The sequence below is a fragment of the Trichomycterus rosablanca genome, chromosome 4, assembly GCF_030014385.1.
Source record: "Trichomycterus rosablanca isolate fTriRos1 chromosome 4, fTriRos1.hap1, whole genome shotgun sequence".
Taxonomy (NCBI): Eukaryota; Metazoa; Chordata; class Actinopteri; order Siluriformes; family Trichomycteridae; genus Trichomycterus; species Trichomycterus rosablanca.
Genome location: NC_085991.1, coordinates 1,361,844 through 1,382,496, shown reverse-complemented (window position 1 = coordinate 1,382,496; position 20,653 = coordinate 1,361,844). Strand labels below are relative to the sequence as shown.

The 20,653-nt window shown below is 44.7% G+C and overlaps 2 protein-coding genes across 2 annotated transcripts; one reads left to right on the top strand and one right to left on the bottom strand.

Moving 5' to 3' along the window:
- The first annotated feature begins 2,490 nt into the window (after window positions 1-2,490).
- nmur1b (neuromedin U receptor 1b) lies at window positions 2,491-4,658 on the top strand. The gene is made up of 2 exons (XM_062992890.1): window positions 2,491-3,382; window positions 4,384-4,658. Exons 1-2 carry the CDS (start codon window positions 2,491-2,493, stop codon window positions 4,656-4,658), a joined length of 1,167 nt encoding a protein of 388 aa, XP_062848960.1.
- Window positions 4,659-11,017: 6,359 nt separating this feature from the next.
- cpdp (CPD photolyase) lies at window positions 11,018-19,002 on the bottom strand. Its single transcript, XM_062992889.1, has 9 exons — window positions 18,657-19,002; window positions 17,365-17,510; window positions 15,605-15,787; window positions 15,365-15,523; window positions 13,125-13,323; window positions 12,875-13,027; window positions 11,796-11,917; window positions 11,544-11,703; window positions 11,018-11,455 (listed from the first exon to the last, which is right to left on the bottom strand). The coding sequence occupies exons 1-9, from the start codon at window positions 18,985-18,987 to the stop codon at window positions 11,307-11,309; spliced, it is 1,602 nt and encodes a 533-aa protein (XP_062848959.1). The 5' UTR covers window positions 18,988-19,002; the 3' UTR covers window positions 11,018-11,306.
- Between the last annotated feature and the right edge of the window lie 1,651 nt (window positions 19,003-20,653).

Below are 20,653 nucleotides of genomic sequence, written 5' to 3'. Positions count from 1 at the left end.
AGTCAGACAAGCTTTATATCACAATCAACATTGAGGCTGTTGTACAAGAAAGACAGAAGCGCCTGCTACAAAACCAGCACATTAAATCTTTAAGCTGGTATTTGTTTCTTAGCACATAAATAAAGAAAAGTGTGAGCAGGGGTTTCTATATTGTCAAATTGTAAAGCTTGCTTGATGGTGGAGCAGCTTCTACTTCATTGTTCATTTAGTCTAAAGGTAAATCATTGCTGTATCCATGATGTTGGTTAAAAAAGGTCATTGAAATTAATTTTCAACAGCACAGCAGATAGCTGATTTGATTTAGGAAGGGAAGTGTAGAGATCACACACATTTTAGAGACAGATAATAATAATTAAAATTATAAGAGAAGAAACGACGGTGTATTCAAATGATCAACAGGGAGACAAATTATATTAAACTTGCCACATGTATATACAATGATCAGTCATAACTCACTGTCCATTTTATCAGCTCCACTTACCATATAGGAGCACTTTGTAGTTCTACAATTACTGACTGTAGTCTATCTGTTTCTCTACATGCTTTGTTACCCCCTTTCACCCTGTTCTTCAATGGTCAGGACCCCCTCAGGACCACCACAGAGCAGGTATTATTTAGGTGGTGGATGATTCTCAGCACTGCAGTGACACTGACATGGTGGTGGTGTGTTAGTGTGTGTTGTGCTGGTATGAGTGGATCAGACACAGCAGCGCTGCTGGAGTTTTTATACACCTCACTGTCACTGCTGGACTGAGAATCATCCACCAACCAAAAATATCTAGCCAACAGGGCCCCGTGGGCAGTGTCCCGTGCCCACTGATGAAGGTCTAGAAGATGACCGACTTAAACAGCAGCAATAGATGAGCGATCGTCTCTGACTTTACATCTACAAGGTGGACCGACTAGGTAGGAGTGTCTAATAGAGTGGACAGTGAGTGGACACTGTATTTAAAAACTCCAGCAGCGCTGCTATGTCTGATTCACCACCTAAATAATACCTGCTCTGTGGTGGTCCTGTGGGGGTCCTGACCATAGAAGAACAGGGTTAAAGGGGGCTAACAAAGCATGTAGAGAAACAGATGGACTACAGTCAGTAATTGTAGAACTACAAAGTGCTTCTATATGGTAAGTGGAGCTGATAAAATGGACAGTGAGTGTAAAAACAAGGAGGTGGTTTTAATGTTACTGTTCTGCATTACTGCTGCATTGTTTAATACAACAGAAACTCACTGTAAGTTTGTCGGTGACCGTGTTTACCAGTTAAAAATGATTTGCTAATAAGTTTGAGTCTCATCGGCACCCAGGCACTCGAGGGACACAGTTTCTCATGTGTGAGGCAGAAAAATCCTGATGAGGATTCGACTCGCTGACCTGCGACTTCCACTGACCATAAATTTGTTTGTTGTCACTTGAGTTTATTGCTTTGTTTGTTTGATGATCCATTTCACGAGCTGTTGAAGTGTTTCTGTGGGATTGTGTACCTATTCGGCCATAAAGCATTTCTGAGCACAGCCAATGATGTTTTTCACCTATTGTGCACAGTCACACAGGTTGGAAGTGGATAAGGTATTTTATACACCTGTTAGCAATGGGTGAGGCTGAAATATCCAAGGAGTGGTGTCCACATTTCTTTGGATATCTGGATAAGATTAAGACCATTCGGCTTATTTGATCAAAAAGATAGTTTTAGCATTATCACTATGTCCTCTATTAAATTATTTTACTCGCTTGACTCGTCTCTGGTGTTTAGCATGTCTTCCTCAATGACCTACTGAGAATCTGACCTTGTTGATAAAAAAACTGATCCTGATCCTGAAGAACCCACGCTCTCAAGAGTCACTCACATCTCCTCGGCTATAAACATCAGCCCTGTGTTTATACAAGTAGTAGTTTTATCCTCTCTTGCTAACCCAAACACTCAGCTGACACTCAAAACCAGCGTGTTCCCAGGAACTCTTCATTCGCTTCACCGCTTGTGCTTATCAAGATCGGAAAAACTTCCTGACCTCATTGCGATTAAACACTTTTAAAATGAATTATAATGTTGATTGTGAGCCAGGTCTTCTCGTCCAGCATCAGCGCCTGATCTCACAAACACTCATTTGAGTGAATGGGCACAAATTCCTATAAAACACCCTGAAAACTTCCAGAAAGCCAAAGTTAAGGCTGTTATACGTTTAAAGTGGGGTATTAATGCCCATCGTTTTGGAAGGGAAAGTCAAGCAAACAAGGTCAGAGTCAGATCCACATACATTTGGCCATATAGTGTATGTTTTGTACCCTTTTCCAGATGTTCACGTCTATATAATTAAATCACACGCTGGTAATTGCTGCCTAAACTTGATTGGATATGTTTTGTGGACAGACTAGACCCCCACAAGAATTATCAATCAACAAATTAAGTGAGTTGGTGGTTAAATACTTTTTTTAAGGCATGAATTTAATATTTATTTATTAATTATCCTTACAGGTGACCACTGTTACTCAATAATGCTCAATAACAACTGCACATCCCCTGGAAACTTATACGTAATTCCTGACCCGTCATGGTGCCCCGACTTGGGCCAGTGCATCATGTGGAACGTGAGCTCTGAGGACGCGGTGGATCTCTGCAGGAGTCTAAGCTTTTACATCGAAAAGTATTTAGGCCAGCGACGTTCACCTTTCTTTTTGCCAATGTGCATCTTCTACTTGCTCATTTTCTGCAGTGGCGCAGTGGGAAATGCACTGACATGCGCTGTGATTGCACGCCATCGTACCATGAGGACACCCACCAACTTCTACCTGCTCAGCCTGGCCGTGTCGGACCTGCTGGTGCTGATTTTGGGTTTGCCGCTGGAGCTTTACGAGCTGTGGAGCAACTACCCGTTCCTGCTGGGCACTGGAGGATGCTACTTTAAGACCTGCCTGTTTGAGACGGTGTGCTTCGCCTCGGTGCTCAATGTAACAGCCGTGAGCGCCGAGCGCTATCTTGCCATTGTGCACCCGTTGCGGGCTAAACACGTGATGACACGTGCCCATGTCAGACGGGTCATCGTGACGCTCTGGGTCGTGTCCTTTCTCTGCGCTCTGCCCAACACCAGCCTGCACGGCGTGGCCGCTTTACCCCCGCGATTTGGCCAGAGCTTTCCAGAGTCAGTGGTTTGCATGCTGGTGAAGCCTGAATGGATCTACGGGCTGCTCGTGCAAGTCACCGCGCTTGTCTTTTTCCTAATACCCATGTCAAGCATTGGCATGCTGTACCTACTGATTGCGCTGCAGTTGCACAAAGAAACGTGGAAATTACCAAAGAAGGGTACGTTTTGGAATGGGCAAAGTTGGAGTTTGCCAGCAAAGACCTCGCTGCAGAAAGCACGGCATCGACAGGTCACCAAAATGCTATGTGAGTGGCTAACCTTATTTAGCATGTCACATTGTAATCTAGCTGCTTTTCTTCCATGTCCTCCTTAATCCTCATTATTAAACCATACCCAGTGGACTATGGCACAAGCATTACAATTTCATCCCAAAATTATATGTACAAACAACTGTTTTTAAGTACAAAGTACATGGAACAGTGGTTCTTTTGCCAGGTTCAGGATGAAAACCCAAAACCATGTCCTTATGTTGGGAAGAAATTGGTTTAGATGGTAGATGTAATCCAAAAACCACCAGGAAACTGGTCTACAGTAAATTAGAGACTACTGTAACTGATATAGCTTGAGAGACTTAAAGGCAATATACTTTAGTCAAGCTTTAAGGTGCTGATTTTGGCAATTGGGTTTTATAGGTGGCAACTTTTTACATCATGGCAAAATTAAGCTGGCATGTTTGTAGACTATTGTTCTAGCGGCTTCTAATATATGGCAGACCTTTTAGGTGGTTCTTGGATGACCCTAACTGACCCTCTAAACAAATTTTGTCCTAGTATTAGGTGACCCTATCTCTTTTTAGAAAAAATGTCTTTTGTCACTATTGATTCGATTGTGCTGTATTTTTTTCTTCTTTATTGCCACAGTCTGGGAATCGTTGCTGTTTCCCAAATAACATACTTTAGTATGGAAGAGTATGCTTAATAAGTTCAGTAATCATTACTATTAACTTCTTATTAGAAAACAAACAGAGGGCTCCCAAGTAACACTAGTACTGCATTTAAGGAATTGGTATTCCTGCGTCTTCTGTACGTCAAAGAAGGTTAACGATTGAATTGTTTGTCTGAGGGAAGCACATGTTAGCCCTAACTTAGATACTTACCTTGATTTAGCAAGCAGGTCATCATTGTGTATGACTCCAACATTAAAATGGGATAAAACAAAATAAAACGTAGATTTATTTATTTACATTTGCTCTTTTTACCCCCCCACAGCTTTCGATGTGTAATTTCCAGTTATTTTACTTCCACAGTCGTGTTGGTGGTGGTGTTCGGTATTTGCTGGGCACCGTTTCACATAGACCGTGTCATGTGGAGCTACATCGACGAATGGAGCGAAGAGAACCTCAGAGCCTACGAGGTCGTCCACCTGATCTCGGGCATCTTCTTCTACCTGAGCTCGGCCGTGAACCCCATCCTCTACAGCCTCATGTCCACTCGCTTCAGGGAGCTGTTCCGCGAGGTGGCCTGCCAGAGGAACGAGCCGAAATTCAGCATCACTCAGGTCACCCTGCGGAGCACGCTTTGAGACCGACAAAGCTATGTTCACATCGCATGTAAAAGTGGTTCCGATTATGAGACACAGATTTGTCTTTTTATGAGAATGTCAATCAGAAAAATGACACGATGTCTGACACTTTTGTTTGATGCACTGAAATTCCAGTATGTAACGATCAAAGCTGGAATTCATACGAGCATGTTAATACAACTCATGATTTGTCATATTAGAGTGATCAGCTTAATAACAGTGATTATTTAAAATATGTAGTATTTAAATGGGGTGGCACAGTGGCACAGTGGCTCGGTGGGTCGCCTCACAGCAAGAGGGTCCTGGGTTCAATCCCCAGGCGGGGCGGTCCGGGTCCTTTCTGTGTGGAGTTTGCATGTTCTCCACGTGTCTGTATGGGTTTCCTCCGAAGGGTCCGGTTTCCTCCCACAGTCCAAAGACGTGCAAGTGAGGTGAACTGGTCCACGGTATGAGTGGATCAGACACAGCAGCGCTGCTGGAGTTTTTAAATACAGTGTCCACTCACTGTCCACTCTATTAGACACTCCTATCTAGTTGGTCCACCTTGTAGATGTAAAGTCAGAGACGATCGCTCATCTATTGCTGCTGTTTGAGTCGCTCATCTTCTAGACCTTCATCAGTGGTCACAGGACGCTGCCCACGGGGCGCTGTTGGCTGGATATGTTTGGTTGGTGGACGATTCTCAGTCCAGCAGTGACAGTGAGGTGTTTAAAAACTCCAGCAGCGCTGCTGTGTCTGATCCACTCATACCAGCACAACACACACTAACACACCACCACCATGTCAGTGTCATTGCAGTGCTGAGAATCATCCACCACCTAAATAATACCTGCTCTGTGGGGGTCCTGTGGGGGTCCTGACCATTGAAGAACTGCATGAAAGGACTACAGTCAGTAATTGTAGAACTACAAAGTGCTTCTATATGGTAAGTGGAGCTGATCAAATGTACAGTGAGTGTAGAAACAAGGAGGTGGTTTTAATGTTATGGCTGATCGGTGTATGCTTACATTGCCATGATTTTTCGTTTTGAAGCAATCTGTCAATTCCGCCTAGCAACAGCTGCTGATTGGCTGTTGAGAAACGTGAGCTGAATTTTAATTGGCTCAAGAACCGCCTCTTGTGTGACGTTTCAGCAGCTGCCTTAAGATACACAGATTACTTGCATGATAATCATTAAAAAAAACACACATATATACAAAAAACACGGTTGTTTTTACACAAAAGATCATTAAACAATAAAGTTTTAGTAGGAATACAGTATTTATTCCAAATAAGTTTGTAATTTCATATATTTTTATAGGATGGTTGGTTGATGGCGGGCGCCGTTATAGCTCCCCTAGTGGACAAAACGTGCAGTGGTACGTTGCAAAGTCATAAGAACAGCCTTTCCTAAAGAGTAGAGGCAGTTGTAGTTGCAAATGACTAACAATCTATGATAATGCTTATGGTTTTAAAACAGGACCCTACAGGGTTACAGTCAAGTGTCCACATACTCTGGTCCATGTGGTGTATTTCATGCTGCTGAGCTGCTGGGTGACGCAGCACCGACAGTCGTGTTTATTTATAATTTATTGCAAACACTTTGTTCGTATGAACCGTGAAGTGTTTGGTTTCTTTGTGAGCTCCAGACTCACTAGGCTTTACTAGGACTGGACGCCAGTGTTTGCCATGTATGGCCGAGTCTCTAGGTAGCTCAAATATTTTCCAGTGGAGCATCATAAGTCTGCTTTTCCTCTTGGCATCAGGTTCCACTTAACCACCCAACATGGGTAGGATTTTACTGGCACCTAAAAACATCAAACAATGTCTCGTCGCCAAGCTGCGCTCACGTTAAGGTCGTAAACAGTTCTAAAGTTTTCTGTTTTTAATTACGTCACTTGTAAAGCACATCAGGAGTCAGTACACTGTATATACACCGATCAACCATAACATTAAAACCACCTCCTTGTTTCTACACTCACTGTCCATGTTATCAGCTCCACTTACCATATAGAAGCACTTTGTAGTCCTACAATTACTGACTGTAGTCTATCTGTTTCTCTACATGCTGTTCTTCGATAGTCAGGACCCCCACAGAGCAGGTATTATTTAGGTGGTGGATGATTCTCAGCACTGCAGTGTCACTGACATGGTGGTGGTGTGTTAGTGTGTGTTGTACTGGTATGAGTGGATCAGACACAGCAGCGCTGCTGGAGTTTTTAAATACCGTGTCCACTCACTGTCCACTCTATTAGACACTCCTACCTAGTCGGTCCACCTTGTAGATGTAAAGTCAGAGACGATCGCTCATCTATTGCTGCTGTTTGAGTCGCTCATCTTCTAGACCTTCATCAGTGGTCACAGGACGCTGCCCACGGGGCGCTGTTGGCTGGATATTTTTGGTTGGTGGACTATTCTCAGTCCAGCAGCGCTGCTGTGTCTGATCCAGTCATACCAGCACAACACACACTAACACACCACCACCATGTCAGTGGCACTGCAGTGCTGAGAATGATCCACCACCTAAATAATACCTGCTCTGTGGGGGTCCTGACCATTGAAGAACAGGATGAAAGGGGGTAACAAAGCATGCAGAGAAACAGATGGACTACAGTCAGTAATTGTAGGACTACAAAGTGCTTCTATATGGTAAGTGGAGCTGATAAAATAGACAGTGAGTGTAGAAACAATCGGTGATCTGTATATATATATATATATATACAGTGTATCACAAAAGTGAGTACACCCCTCACATTTCTGCAGATATTTAAGTATATCTTTTCATGGGACAACACTGACAAAATGACACTTTGACACAATGAAAAGTAGTCTGTGTGCAGCTTATATAACAGTGTAAATTTATTCTTCCCTCAAAATAACTCAATATACAGCCATTAATGTCTAAACCACCGGCAACAAAAGTGAGTACACCCCTAAGAGACTACACCCCTAAATGTCCAAATTGAGCACTGCTTGTCATTTTCCCTCCAAAATGTCATGTGATTTGTTAGTGTTACTAGGTCTCAGGTGTGCATAGGGAGCAGGTGTGTTCAATTTAGTAGTACAGCTCTCACACTCTCTCATACTGGTCACTGAAAGTTCCAACATGGCACCTCATGGCAAAGAACTCTCTGAGGATCTTAAAAGACGAATTGTTGCGCTACATGAAGATGGCCAAGGCTACAAGAAGATGGCCAACACCCTGAAACTGAGCTGCAGCACAGTGGCCAAGATCATCCAGCGTTTTAAAAGAGCAGGGTCCACTCAGAACAGACCTCGCGTTGGTCGTCCAAAGAAGCTGAGTGCACGTGCTCAGCGTCACATCCAACTGCTGTCTTTGAAAGATAGGCGCAGGAGTGCTGTCAGCATTGCTGCAGAGATTGAAAAGGTGGGGGGTCAGCCTGTCAGTGCTCAGACCATACGCCGCACACTACATCAAATTGGTCTGCATGGCTGTCACCCCAGAAGGAAGCCTCTTCTGAAGTCTCTACACAAGAAAGCCCGCAAACAGTTTGCTGAAGACATGTCAACAAAGGACATGGATTACTGGAACCATGTCCTATGGTCTGATGAGACCAAGATTAATTTGTTTGGTTCAGATGGTCTCTAGCATGTGTGGCGGCAATCAGGTGAGGAGTACAAAGATAAGTGTGTCATGCCTACAGTCAAGCATGGTGGTGGGAATGCCATGGTCTGGGGCTGCATGAGTGCAGCAGGTGTTGGGGAGTTACATTTCATTGAGGGACACATGAACTCCAATATGTACTGTGAAATACTGAAGCAGAGCATGATCCCCTCCCTCCGGAAACTGGGTCGCAGGGCAGTGTTCCAGCATGATAATGACCCCAAACACACCTCTAAGACGACCACTGCTTTATTGAAGAGGCTGAGGGTAAAGGTGATGGACTGGCCAAGCATGTCTCCAGACCTAAACCCAATAGAACATCTTTGGGGCATCCTCAAGCGGAAGGTGGAGGAGCGCAAAGTCTCGAATATCCGCCAGCTCCGTGATGTCGTCATGGAGGAGTGGAAAAGCATTCCAGTGGCAACCTGTGAAGCTCTGGTAAACTCCATGCCCAGGAGAGTTAAGGCAGTTCTGGGAAATTATGATGGCCACACAAAATATTGACACTTCAGGAACTTTCACTAAGGGGTGTACTCACTTTTGTTGCCGGTGGTTTAGACATTAATGGCTGTATATTGAGTTATTTTGAGGGAAGAATAAATGTACACTGTTATATAAGCTGCACACAGACTACTTTTCATTGTGTCAAAGTGTCATTTTGTCAGTGTTGTCCCATGAAAAGATATACTTAAATATCTGCAGAAATGTGAGGGGTGTACTCACTTTTGTGATACACTGTATATATATATATACAGGGGTTGGACAAAATAACTGAAACACCTGTCATTTTAGTGTGGGAGGTTTCATGGCTAAATTGGACCAGTCTGGTGGCCAATCTTCATTAATTGCACATTGCACCAGTAAGAGCAGAGTGTGAAGGTTCAATTAGCAGGGTAAGAGCACAGTTTTGCTCAAAATATTGCAATGCACACAACATTATGGGTGACATACCAGAGTTCAAAAGAGGACAAATTGTTGGTGCACGTCTTGCTGGCGCATCTGTGACCAAGACAGCAAGTCTTTGTGATGTATCAAGAGCCACGGTATCCAGGGTAATGTCAGCATACCACCAAGAAGGACAAACCACATCCGACAGGATTAACTGTGGACGCAAGAGGAAGCTGTCTGAAAGGGATGTTCGGGTGCTAACCCGGATTGTATCCAAAAAACATAAAACCACGGCTGCCCAAATCACGGCAGAATTAAATGTGCACCTCAACTCTCCTGTTTCCACCAGAACTGTCCGCCGGGAGCTCCAGAGGGTCGATATACACGGCCGGGCTGCTATAGCCAAACCTTTGGTCACTCGTGCCGATGCCAAACGTCGGTTTCAATGGTGCAAGGAGCGCAAATCTTGGGCTGTGGACAATGTGAAACATGTATTGTTCTCTGATGAGTCCACCTTTACTGTTTTCCCCACATCCGGGAGAGTTACGGTGTGGAGAAGCCCCAAAGAAGCGTACCACCCAGACTGTTGCATGCCCAGAGTGAAGCATGGGGGTGGATCAGTGATGGTTTGGGCTGCCATATCATGGCATTCCCTTGGCCCAATACTTGTGCTAGATGGGCGTGTCACTGCCAAGGACTACCGAACCATTCTGGAGGACCATGTGCATCCAATGGCGGTGCCGTGTATCAGGATGACAATGCACCAATACACACAGCAAGACTGGTGAAAGATTGGTTTGATGAACATGAAAGTGAAGTTGAACATCTCCCATGGCCTGCACAGTCACCAGATCTAAATATTATTGAGCCACTTTGGGGTGTTTTGGAGAAGCGAGTCAGGAAACGTTTTCCTCCACCAGCATCACGTAGTGACCTGGCCACTATCCTGCAAGAAGAATGGCTTAAAATCCCTCTGACCACTGTGCAGGACTTGTATATGTCATTTCCAAGACGAACACCATACTAATAAATTATTGTGGTCTAAAACCAGGTGTTTCAGTTATTTTGTCCAACCCCTGTATATACAGTATATCAATAATTGTATATATGTAACTATAGCTTACTTGACTTCAAAAAGCTGTAGGGATTTGTGCCTTTTTAGCCAGAGGAACATTTGTGAGCTCAGGAGCTGATTCATGAGAACACTGTGCCACTGGTTTTGTATTTGCTACGCTAAATGATTTAAATTTATTAAAAGCATAATGTGTTGTCACACCACACTATCCATTTATCCACCCACATGTTTATTTGAGTCAGAAATGAATGAGTTTTAAGTAAAAAGACCAATAAAAAGTAAATTATGCATGTTTGCCTAATTTCCATAACATTTCAATAACCGTTTAATCAGTCTTTGTTGTATGGGGTGTTTTTAGCTGCAAAATGTTTGAGAATTCCTACAAGAGAACCAAATATAATATGACATTCTTTAACAAATTGAATTGCAGAATTTATATTAACTTGCTAAATCCAAATGTAATAAATGTGCAATAACTTCAGCACATCACATTATACAGTACATCATCTCATTTACACGTTTCACCAACGTTTTATCCTGGTCAGGGTGGGCCACACTGGAGATGCGAACCCGAGACCCCAGCAATAGTGAGCTCGATATATCCTCCCTAAGTCTATATGGACAAAAAGTATTGGGACACCAGTTCTAATTATGTGTTTCAGCTACAACCATTGCCAAGAATAATATAAACAAAATTCTATGCATTCAACTTTGCAGCAACAGTTAAGGGAAGGCCCTTTCCAGTTCCAGCATGACTGCGCCCCTGTGCACAAAGCAAGCTCTATACAGATGTGCAAATAATTTGTTTTATGTACAATATGTTGGTCTCAGAACTCTCAAAACGTACAGAACTGCATCATACAGGGGTTCTTTTCCATTAAAAAAAACAGTTTGAAAATATTTAATGACAAAAATCTTTTTTTTTAAACCAACATTTCAAGTGTGAAAATAAAAAAGCATCAGCAAAAAGCATTACAAAATTAGATAGCAGAGCAGAGCACAAATAATAAGAACAGAAGAACCTGCTAACAGTAATAAACTAAAAATGCTGACGGAGATGAGCGCCAGACGAAGGCCCGACTCAGGCTTTCTTCACGGCGTACTTGCTTTCGAACTTGGCCACGTCGAACTTGCGCTTGCAGCCGGCGTAGTTCATGTAGCGCACTTTGCCGAATATGGCGCGCTCGGCCCAGCCCTGGTCGTGGATGCCGCAGATGGACCACATGCAGCCTGCACATAACCAGATTGGACGTGTTAAGACACCGCACAGGTACAGTCAGGGTGTAACGATGTGAGGTTGTGGAGGTTACTGACTGACCTACGTATCCGTTGGGGTCGCAGCCATCCAGGGCGAAGTGGTCATTAAAGTAGAGGGCGATTTCCAGAGCCTCCTCGGGCGAGGCTGTCCACTCCAGGATCTTTTTAGCCCAGTACATGCGCATGAAACCGTGCAACTTCCCCTCGATGCGTAACTGCCTCTGAGGAACAACACACACACGCAGTTTAAACTACCATCACTGATCAGCGCTGAGACTCAGTGGTGTGTTAGCGTATTTATTTCTTTTTGTACCTGGGCGGCGTTCCAGAGCGGGTCGTGCGTCTTGGAGTCCTCCAGCTGCTTCCGTGTGTACACATACTGCCGGGGGTCTTTGGCGTGGATCTTTAGGGTCGTCTTCGCCCAATCGTACGCACCTACAGAGTTAACACCCTCCTTACTAAGACTGACAGGTACAAAGGACACATCCCTTTTACTGGGACTGACAGGTACAAAGGACACACCCACTTTACTAAGACTGGCAGGTGCAAAGGACACACCTCTTTACTAAGACTGACAGGTACAAAGGACACACCCCCTTTACTGGGACTGACAGGTACAAAGGACACACCCCCTTTACTGGGACTGACAGGTACAAAGGACACACCCCCTTTACTGGGACTGACAGGTACAAAGGACACACCCTCTTTACCGAGACTGATAGGTACTAAGGACACACCCTCCTTACTAAGACTGACAGGTACAAAAGACACACCCACTTTACTGGGACTGACAGGTACAAAGGACACACCCTCTTTACCGAGACTGACAGGTACTAAGGACACACCCTCCTTACTAAGACTGGCAGGTACAAAGGACACACCCACTTTACTGGAACTGACAGGTACAAAAGACACACCCACTTTACTGGGACTGACAGGTACAAAGGACACACCCTCTTTACCGAGACTGACAGGTACTAAGGACACACCCTCCTTACTAAGACTGGCAGGTACAAAGGACACACCCACTTTACTGGAACTGACAGGTACAGAGACCACACCTGCTGTACTGGGACTGGCAGGTACAAAGGACACACCCCTTTTACTGGGACTGACAGGTACTAAGGACACACCCCTTTTACTGGGACTGACAGGTACAAAGGACACACCCCTTTTACTGGGACTGATGGGTTCAAAGGACACACCCCTTTTACTGGGACTGACAGGTACAAAGGACACACCCCTTTTACTGGGACTGACAGGTACAAAGGACACACCCCTTTTACTGGGACTGGCCGCATGTCCTTAAATAGGATTGATAGGTAAATTGATCTTCCTCCTTCTGACTCATGTTGTTAACGTAAAGCTGTACGTCAGGCTGACTGTACTCACCCTGGATGTTGTCGTAGTTTTCGTTGTAGTAGCAGAAGTTGTCGGCGAGTTCTCTGCGCACCAACAGCTCCTCGGTGAACGAGGACACGGAGTCAGAATGGCGTTTCCCCCAACGCTGCACCGCCAACAGGGCGCGCTGAGTGGATAACTGACCTGCCAGAGAGATCAGGAGAGTATCTGGAGTTACGGCGACACCTAGTGTTCACATCAGCAACTGACCAGTGACGCAGCGACGCAACGAACGCCTCACCTGAGTGGAACCACGGCGAGAGCTGGCTGAGCGCCTCGGCGTTCGGGTCGTTCCTCTGCGCGGCGAAAATACCCAGGCGCTGATCTATGAACGACTCGAGCATGGCCATGCCCGCGGCCGCGCCCGGCTGCGCCCACGAAACCTCGCCGAGGCTGCGGTCCACCTCCAGAGACGACATCACTTTCTCCCAGTCCACCTTCTGCAGGGGAAAACGGTCAGTTTCAAAACTCTCAGACCTTAAAATGATTCGGCTCGGGTGTTACGCCCACATCCAGCGCTAACAGGTCAAGAGTTTGGGGAAGGACAGCTCCTGCTCAGGCATGACTGTACCCCTGTGTGAGGAACTCCAGTGAACACTTTGGAATAATGATTAAGTTACCCAATTTTTTTACAATGTGGCTGATACAATGATACTTCAGCTCCACAATCTGTACAGTTTAAAGCTCCAGGGTCCGTTTGTAGTGTGCTTTAAGACACTCATAGCGCTTTTCCACCAAAAGAACTCTGGTTCTGGTTCTTGAACCGGTTCTGTTCAGGTTTCTTTGAACCTTGGTGTTTTTTTTTGAGAACCGACCCGCGTTTCCACCAGTTTTTGGGAACCAAGCCTGCGTCATCAACGGTGGGCGTTACACAACAAAAGTAAAGAGTAACATGATGCACAGGAGCGTGTAGATTAACTGTGGGGATTTGTGCTGCTGTTACAGATGTTCGTTTTTATACAAAATGCATGGATCAGCTGTCGGTGATAAGGAGACGTGACATGTTCGTCTCAGTTGTTGTTTTCTTTAGTTCGTTGACGTGAGAAGAGTTTTGCGCTTCACTCTCACCGCGACTCTCGGCACAAATAACCGATTTGCTCAGCGCTCGACTCGATAGATAAAACATCATTAAAGTTCCACGACACGAACAAACATCTGTGTGAAATAACCATCAAATCCAGTCTAACAGCTCCACATGTATCTGTGTTTAACTGGATTTACTTCACGTGTGCTGGTCCTGCAGCTCCAGGTTCTGAATCCACAAAAAGCTTCAACTAAATAAAGCGTAACGAGGCTGAATGTACTAACAGTACCACACAGGAACACTCAACCTCTCTCTGTTATTACTGGTTATAAGTGTCTCTGTACTGGTTATAAGTGCTCTGTACAGGTTATAAGTGCTCTGTACTGGTTATAAGTGCTCTGCACTGATTATAAGCGCTCTGTACTGGTTATAAGCGCTCTGCACTGGTTATAAGCGCTCTGTACTGGTTATAAGCGCTCTGTACTGGTTATAAGCGCTCTGCACTGGTTATAAGTGCTCTGTACTGGTTATAAGTGCTCTGCACTGGTTATAAGCGCTCTGTACTGATTATAAGCGCTCTGTACTGGTTATAAGTGCTCTGTACTGGTTATAAGCACTCTGCACTGGTTATAAGCACTCTGTACTGGTTATAAGCGCTCTGCACTGGTTATAAGCGCTCTGCACTGGTTATAAGCGCTCTGCACTGGTTATAAGAGCTCTGTACTGGTTATAAGAGCTCTGTACTGGTTATAAGAGCTCTGCACTGGTTATAAGCGCTCTGTACTGGTTATAAGCGCTCTGCACTGGTTATAAGCGCTCTGTACTGGTTATAAGCGCTCTGTACTGGTTATAAGCGCTCTGCACTGGTTATAAGCGCTCTGTACTGGTTATAAGCGCTCTGTACTGGTTATAAGAGCTCTGTACTGGTTATAAGCGCTCTGCACTGGTTATAAGAGCTCTGTACTGGTTATAAGCGCTCTGTATTGGTTATAAGCGCTCTGTACTGGTTATAGGTGCTCTGTACTGCCCAAATTCATCGGTCGTTGTTTTAGTACAAGCCACGTTACGCTTTATTTTTCACGTTAAGCGGCGTTTGTTCTGTCCGGGTCACTTTTACCACCTCATATCACACAGCTTTGAAAATATCAGAGGCAAACTGGCTCAGAATGTAATCAGGAGAACTTTAAAAAACGCGGTTTTGCAGTTTCTCAAACCTCGACACTGTGACACGCCCACAGATGACGTCACGGTTCTCGCTGAATAACCCAGTATTCTGTGGCGCCAGATTAGAACGCAAGTTCGCTGTCTGGAACCTCTTTTTTTTTTGGCGGAACCGGTTCAAAATCAAGTTCGGGAACCGGAACGGAACCGGAACCGCGTCGGTGGAAAAGGGGTACGAGTGACACTGTGTGTAGCTAAATAGTCGGAGGCCTCGATTAGAATAACGTTACTGGTACCTTCGCTGTTTTTTTGGAGGGGTGTGGGTGGGTATCCAACAGAGGGAACTCCGTGAGGAACTTCGGGACGAGTTTGTGGATCTTCCCTCTGATCGTCCGTGCGCCGTACTCCAGCTTGTTCGACGCCTCCCAACACGGCACCACGTTATGGGCGTCGACCTGATCGTGCACACGGAGAGAGAGGAGGTCATTTAACCCGGTGTTGCACATGAAGTGCACATAGAAGAAGAGAGAACCCACCTGTATGAAGGGGACGTCAGATGGAAGCTGCTTTTTGATGCTTTTGAACCACTGCAGCGGGAGCCTGAGGGGCATGAAATCTGTCACCAGCGCACCAACGTTCCAGTCTTTGACGAATCCGGGCACCACTTGTTTGGGCTCACCTTTCACCAGGTGGAACTGAATGTCCAGACTCTGGCATTCCTGCAACGCAAGGAACTGTTAGAACGTCCAAGATCACGTCAGCTAGCGTGAGGGGCGTACAGGCACCTGACCATCAGCTGACTGGACACCGCATTCCAAAAACGTGTGTTAATATTGAATCGGACCAGTCTTGACGCCGTAACAGCCTCCACTCGTCTGGAAAGGCTGTCCACAAGATTTTAAAGTGTGTGTGGGAATTCGTGCTCATCTGGCACTGATGGTCGACGGACCAGAACCCCTGGCTCACAACTGACATTCTGATTCGTCTCAAAGCTGAGCATCCCTTGTGTTGTGTGCAGGGGTACAGTCAGCGTAGAACGTTAATATACATTCGCCAAATGGCTGTAGGCATATTGTTCATTTAAGCAATAGAACACGAGAGGGAGTGCCTGCGACCAAATCATTGATGTGGTGATTGGTGTGGTGATTTGGTCGCAGTAGATCATCACAGCCGTGATGTTATTCGCGACAACACACGACCTCGAGTGTTCTATTGCTTTTATACAACAGTTTTTACAAAATAAAGAAAGAAAATAAATCAAAGAAGCCCTGAATTTCATATTAAATACGCTTTAATATTGACAACACCTTCCGCCAAAAAGTAGTTCCACAACGAATATAAAGTTTAACACTACAAAGCAGACATCCCAAGTTGCAAAAACTCATTTCAGGGAGGTAAGAACAAGAAGAAGAAGAAAGCGAGAACCTCCGAAGGGAAAAAAAGAAATAAAAAAACCTCTCGCACACACCAAAGGCTATGGATGAAAACAGAACTACTAGGAGCTGCTAACTGGCTTAACTAACTGTTCGCGTTACAAACACATTAATGTTCCCTAAATAGTGCACTAGATTGTGTATCAGATCATGGATTTATGTTCCCTACATAGTGCACTAAATAGTGAATTAGACAATTGGTTATGTTCCCTACACAGTGCACTAGATTGTGTATCAGATAACGGATTTAAAACGCGAGTCTGTGTCGCCTGCGTGCGCATTTGTGTGCATGAAGCTTGTCGTTAATGGCAACGCGTCAGCGGAGTAATACCATTGTGGTGTGAAAAGGCCGTGTTGTTATCACCAATATCAGCACATTTAGAACGCTTCTCAACCAATCAGATTGTAAGGTCGGAACTACCTGTTGTATAATCTACTGTATAATTGATTGAGTTTTCCTGACAGCAATGGTTAGTCGATAATTAAGAGGGCTGTCCACATAATTTTGTTCATAAATCATGTAGCCAAATATTAGATGTGCTGCCATCATGTTTTGTTATATTTTAAGGAAGAAGAAGAGAAAGAAACTCATAAGCGACCTCAAATTTTGGGACAGAAGTGTATGTAAACTTTTGGCCACAACTGTAAATATAATATTTATTTAACATGGCATGATCGGTCTACTCGTCTCTATTTTTTTTTACCACTGGATGCTGGAAAGGCATACTTCCATACCAGTCTTGGGTACATTTCTGGGTCTGCAGTGCCCCAGTGCAACCCTAGAGGTGCAACCGTAAACGATATGCCCAACACACACACACACACTGTGCATTAACAACACACACAAGTGAAACCCTCTTTACCTTGGCAACCACCTGCAGTCCCTTGAGCATGAAGGCGTACTGGCGGTAGGTGTACTCCAGATACCGCGGCACCAGGCAGAAACAGACGTGCAGGGGAAGATTCTCCTTCAGCGCCAGCTGCTGGGCGTATATCAGCGCCCAGTTATCTACCACACACAGACAAAAGCATTCGTTTAGAGAAGCGTTTCTTTATACACGTGTGGACGCCTGAAGGTGAGCTTGTTGGACGTCCCATTTTAAAACCACAGCGTTAATTTGGACTTACATTTACATTTTCTGCATTTAGCAGACGCTTTTTATCCAAACCAACTTACAGTTTGTGACAGTATACATTTTAAGCAATTGAGGGTTAAGGGCCTTGCTCAAGGGCCCAACAGTGGCAACCTGGCAGAGGTGGGGCTTGAACCGGCAACCTTCTGATTACTAGTCCAGTACCTTAACCACTAGGCTACAGCTGCCCCTGAGTTGCACAGTACTGAGTTGGACATGACAGGCTATCCACTTGGTACTGGAGAGTCTGTAAAACTTTGCCTGGCCGGTGTAGAGAAGTTGCCACTGTTGGGCCCCTGAGCAAGGCCCTTAACCCTCAATTGCTCCAATTTTATCAGTCATATTTGTAAGTCGCTTTGCTAAATTCTGCAAATGGTGCAAGTTGTAGCCTAGTGGTTAGAGTACTGGACTAGTAATCAAAAGCTCGCTGGTTCAAGCCTCACCACCACCAGGCTGCCACTGTTGGGCCCTTGAGCAAGGCCCTTAACCTTCAGTTGCTTAGACAATACACTGTAACAGCACTGTAAGTCGCTTTGGATAAAAGCGTATGCAAAATGCAAAAAATTTCAAAGTAGGCGCTCCTCAGCCAGCGTGGGGGTGGTGCAAGCAGCAAAAGAACTATAGTGGGGAATTGGAAATGACTAAATTGGGGGGGGGGGGGGGGGGGGGGGGGAATGCCCTTGACAATGTACTGTGATCCTGTAACTATGACAAAACATACATTATTCTTCTGGTGTCACTTCTAGCCATCATGAGGTCCCCAAACTATCTGTGCAATCACATCTGTACGTGGAATAGTGGTCACCTTGGGACAGTTGGGGGAAAAAAATCCACCTTATGCTTAGAGTAAATATAAAATCATGCCAGTACAAGTGTGTTTTGGCAAACTAGTGTGCTTGGTTGCAGAAACTCAAGTGTATGTAAACTTTTAACCTCAACAAAACGTTATGAAATGACTGTTTGCGCATGCGCATTGTGACTCCGATGTCCACATTGTATAACATACTTTTTCCCCCCATTACCTTGCACTCTCTGGTCCCGGAACATCCAGTACATCACCCCATCGGTCCCCTGCTTCACTTTCTGATAGTCAGAGAGGAACCGAACGCGATCTTGGTTGAATTGTAGGTCGGAAGAATCCTTCCGCAGCTCGTCTACTTTCTCCTGCAGCCAGCCGCTCTGTGTCGATCCCTCCGCCCCCAGCTTCACCAGCTTCTGCTGGCCTTTCACCGGCTCTAACTTACGCTTTAGTGCTTTTTTCTTCGCAGCCATGCTCGCTGGAAGAGATGCAGATGTTATAAATGCGCTGGTGTTTTTACTCGAAGACTTTATGAGGCTTCTCACACACAACATGCATCTCCACAGGGTTCACAGCCACTCCAGTGTTTTATAAGGGCTTTCTAACAGAGGCGCCTCTGATTGGTCAGCTTCCTCTCAGAGGGCGGGGATAACGGTGTTCCCTTGGCAACAAACCGAGCTTATGAAACGCTGTTACAAAACGTAAATATTTATTAGCAATTTTATATTTTATATTCATATCCTAGTGCTACAATAAAACCTTAGTTTGTACATTTTTCACTCATTTAAACAATTTCCATGCGCTGACTGGACTGATTGTAGTTCAAGCACTTGTTAAAAACTACATTTCCCATGAACGCTGCATAGCCACGGCGTCTCCTCAGACTCTAACGCTTCATTTAAACGTAAACTGTTGTTTCACATCTCAACAGCATTTCCTAATCGATGTTTTTTTTTGAATAATGTATGATAGTCTTAAAATACAAAGTTTACATACACCTGTAAACTAAAAAAAAGTTAAAGAGATCATAACTGGGATTTTAACCCCTGTGTTGACTTGTGTTGTCAATTCTCCACTGCATGGTGTGCTATGGAACAGTATGTTATTGGCTGTTTTCAATTGCTCAAGGGTACTCATCAGTGTTGCCACTATTTGGGGGATCGACTTGGGATGTGAAGATTTTGCCAAGTAATCTTGGGATTTTTTTTGCACTCAAGCAATTAAAATCGGCATGAAATGTTATGGTCTACAGTCATAAATAAGGGATGACAAAGCGTACTATTACTAAATAATAACCTAAACAATAACGACAGAAACATCAGCAGCTGTCAGAAACAATTAATGTTGTTACCAGACTTTCGGAGTTCAATAAAGATAGCAAATCAGATTAGACAGGACACTCTATGGGTTTGAAAGACATTAATATATATATATATATATATACAGTGTATCACAAAAGTGAGTACACTCCTCACATTTCTGCAAATATTTCATTATATCTTTTCATGGGACAACACTATAGACATGAAACTTGGATATAACTTAGAGTAGTCAGTGTACAGCTTGTATAGCAGTGTAGATTTACTGTCTTCTGAAAATAACTCAACACACAGCCATTAATGTCTAAATAGCTGGCAACATAAGTGAGTACACCCCACAGTGAACATGTCCAAATTGTGCCCAAATGTGTCGTTGTCCCTCCCTGGTGTCATGTGTCAAGGTCCCAGGTGTAAATGGGGAGCAGGGCTGTTAAATTTGGTGTTTTGGGTACAATTCTCTCATACTGGCCACTGGATATTCAACATGGCACCTCATGGCAAAGAACTCTCTGAGGATGTGAGAAATAGAATTGTTGCTCTCCACAAAGATGGCCTGGGCTATAAGAAGATTGCTAACACCCTGAAACTGAGCTACAGCATGGTGGCCAAGGTCATACAGCGGTTTTCCAGGACAGGTTCCACTCGGAACAGGCTTCGCCAGGGTCGACCAAAGAAGTTGAGTCCACGTGTTCGGCGTCATATCCAGAGGTTGGCTTTAAAAAATAGACACATGAGTGCTGCCAGCATTGCTGCAGAGGTTGAAGACGTGGGAGGTCAGCCTGTCAGTGCTCAGACCATACGCCGCACACTGCATCAACTCGGTCTGCATGGTCGTCATCCCAGAAGGAAGCTGACGCACAAGAAAGCCCGCAAACAGTTTGCTGAAGACAAGCAGTCCAAG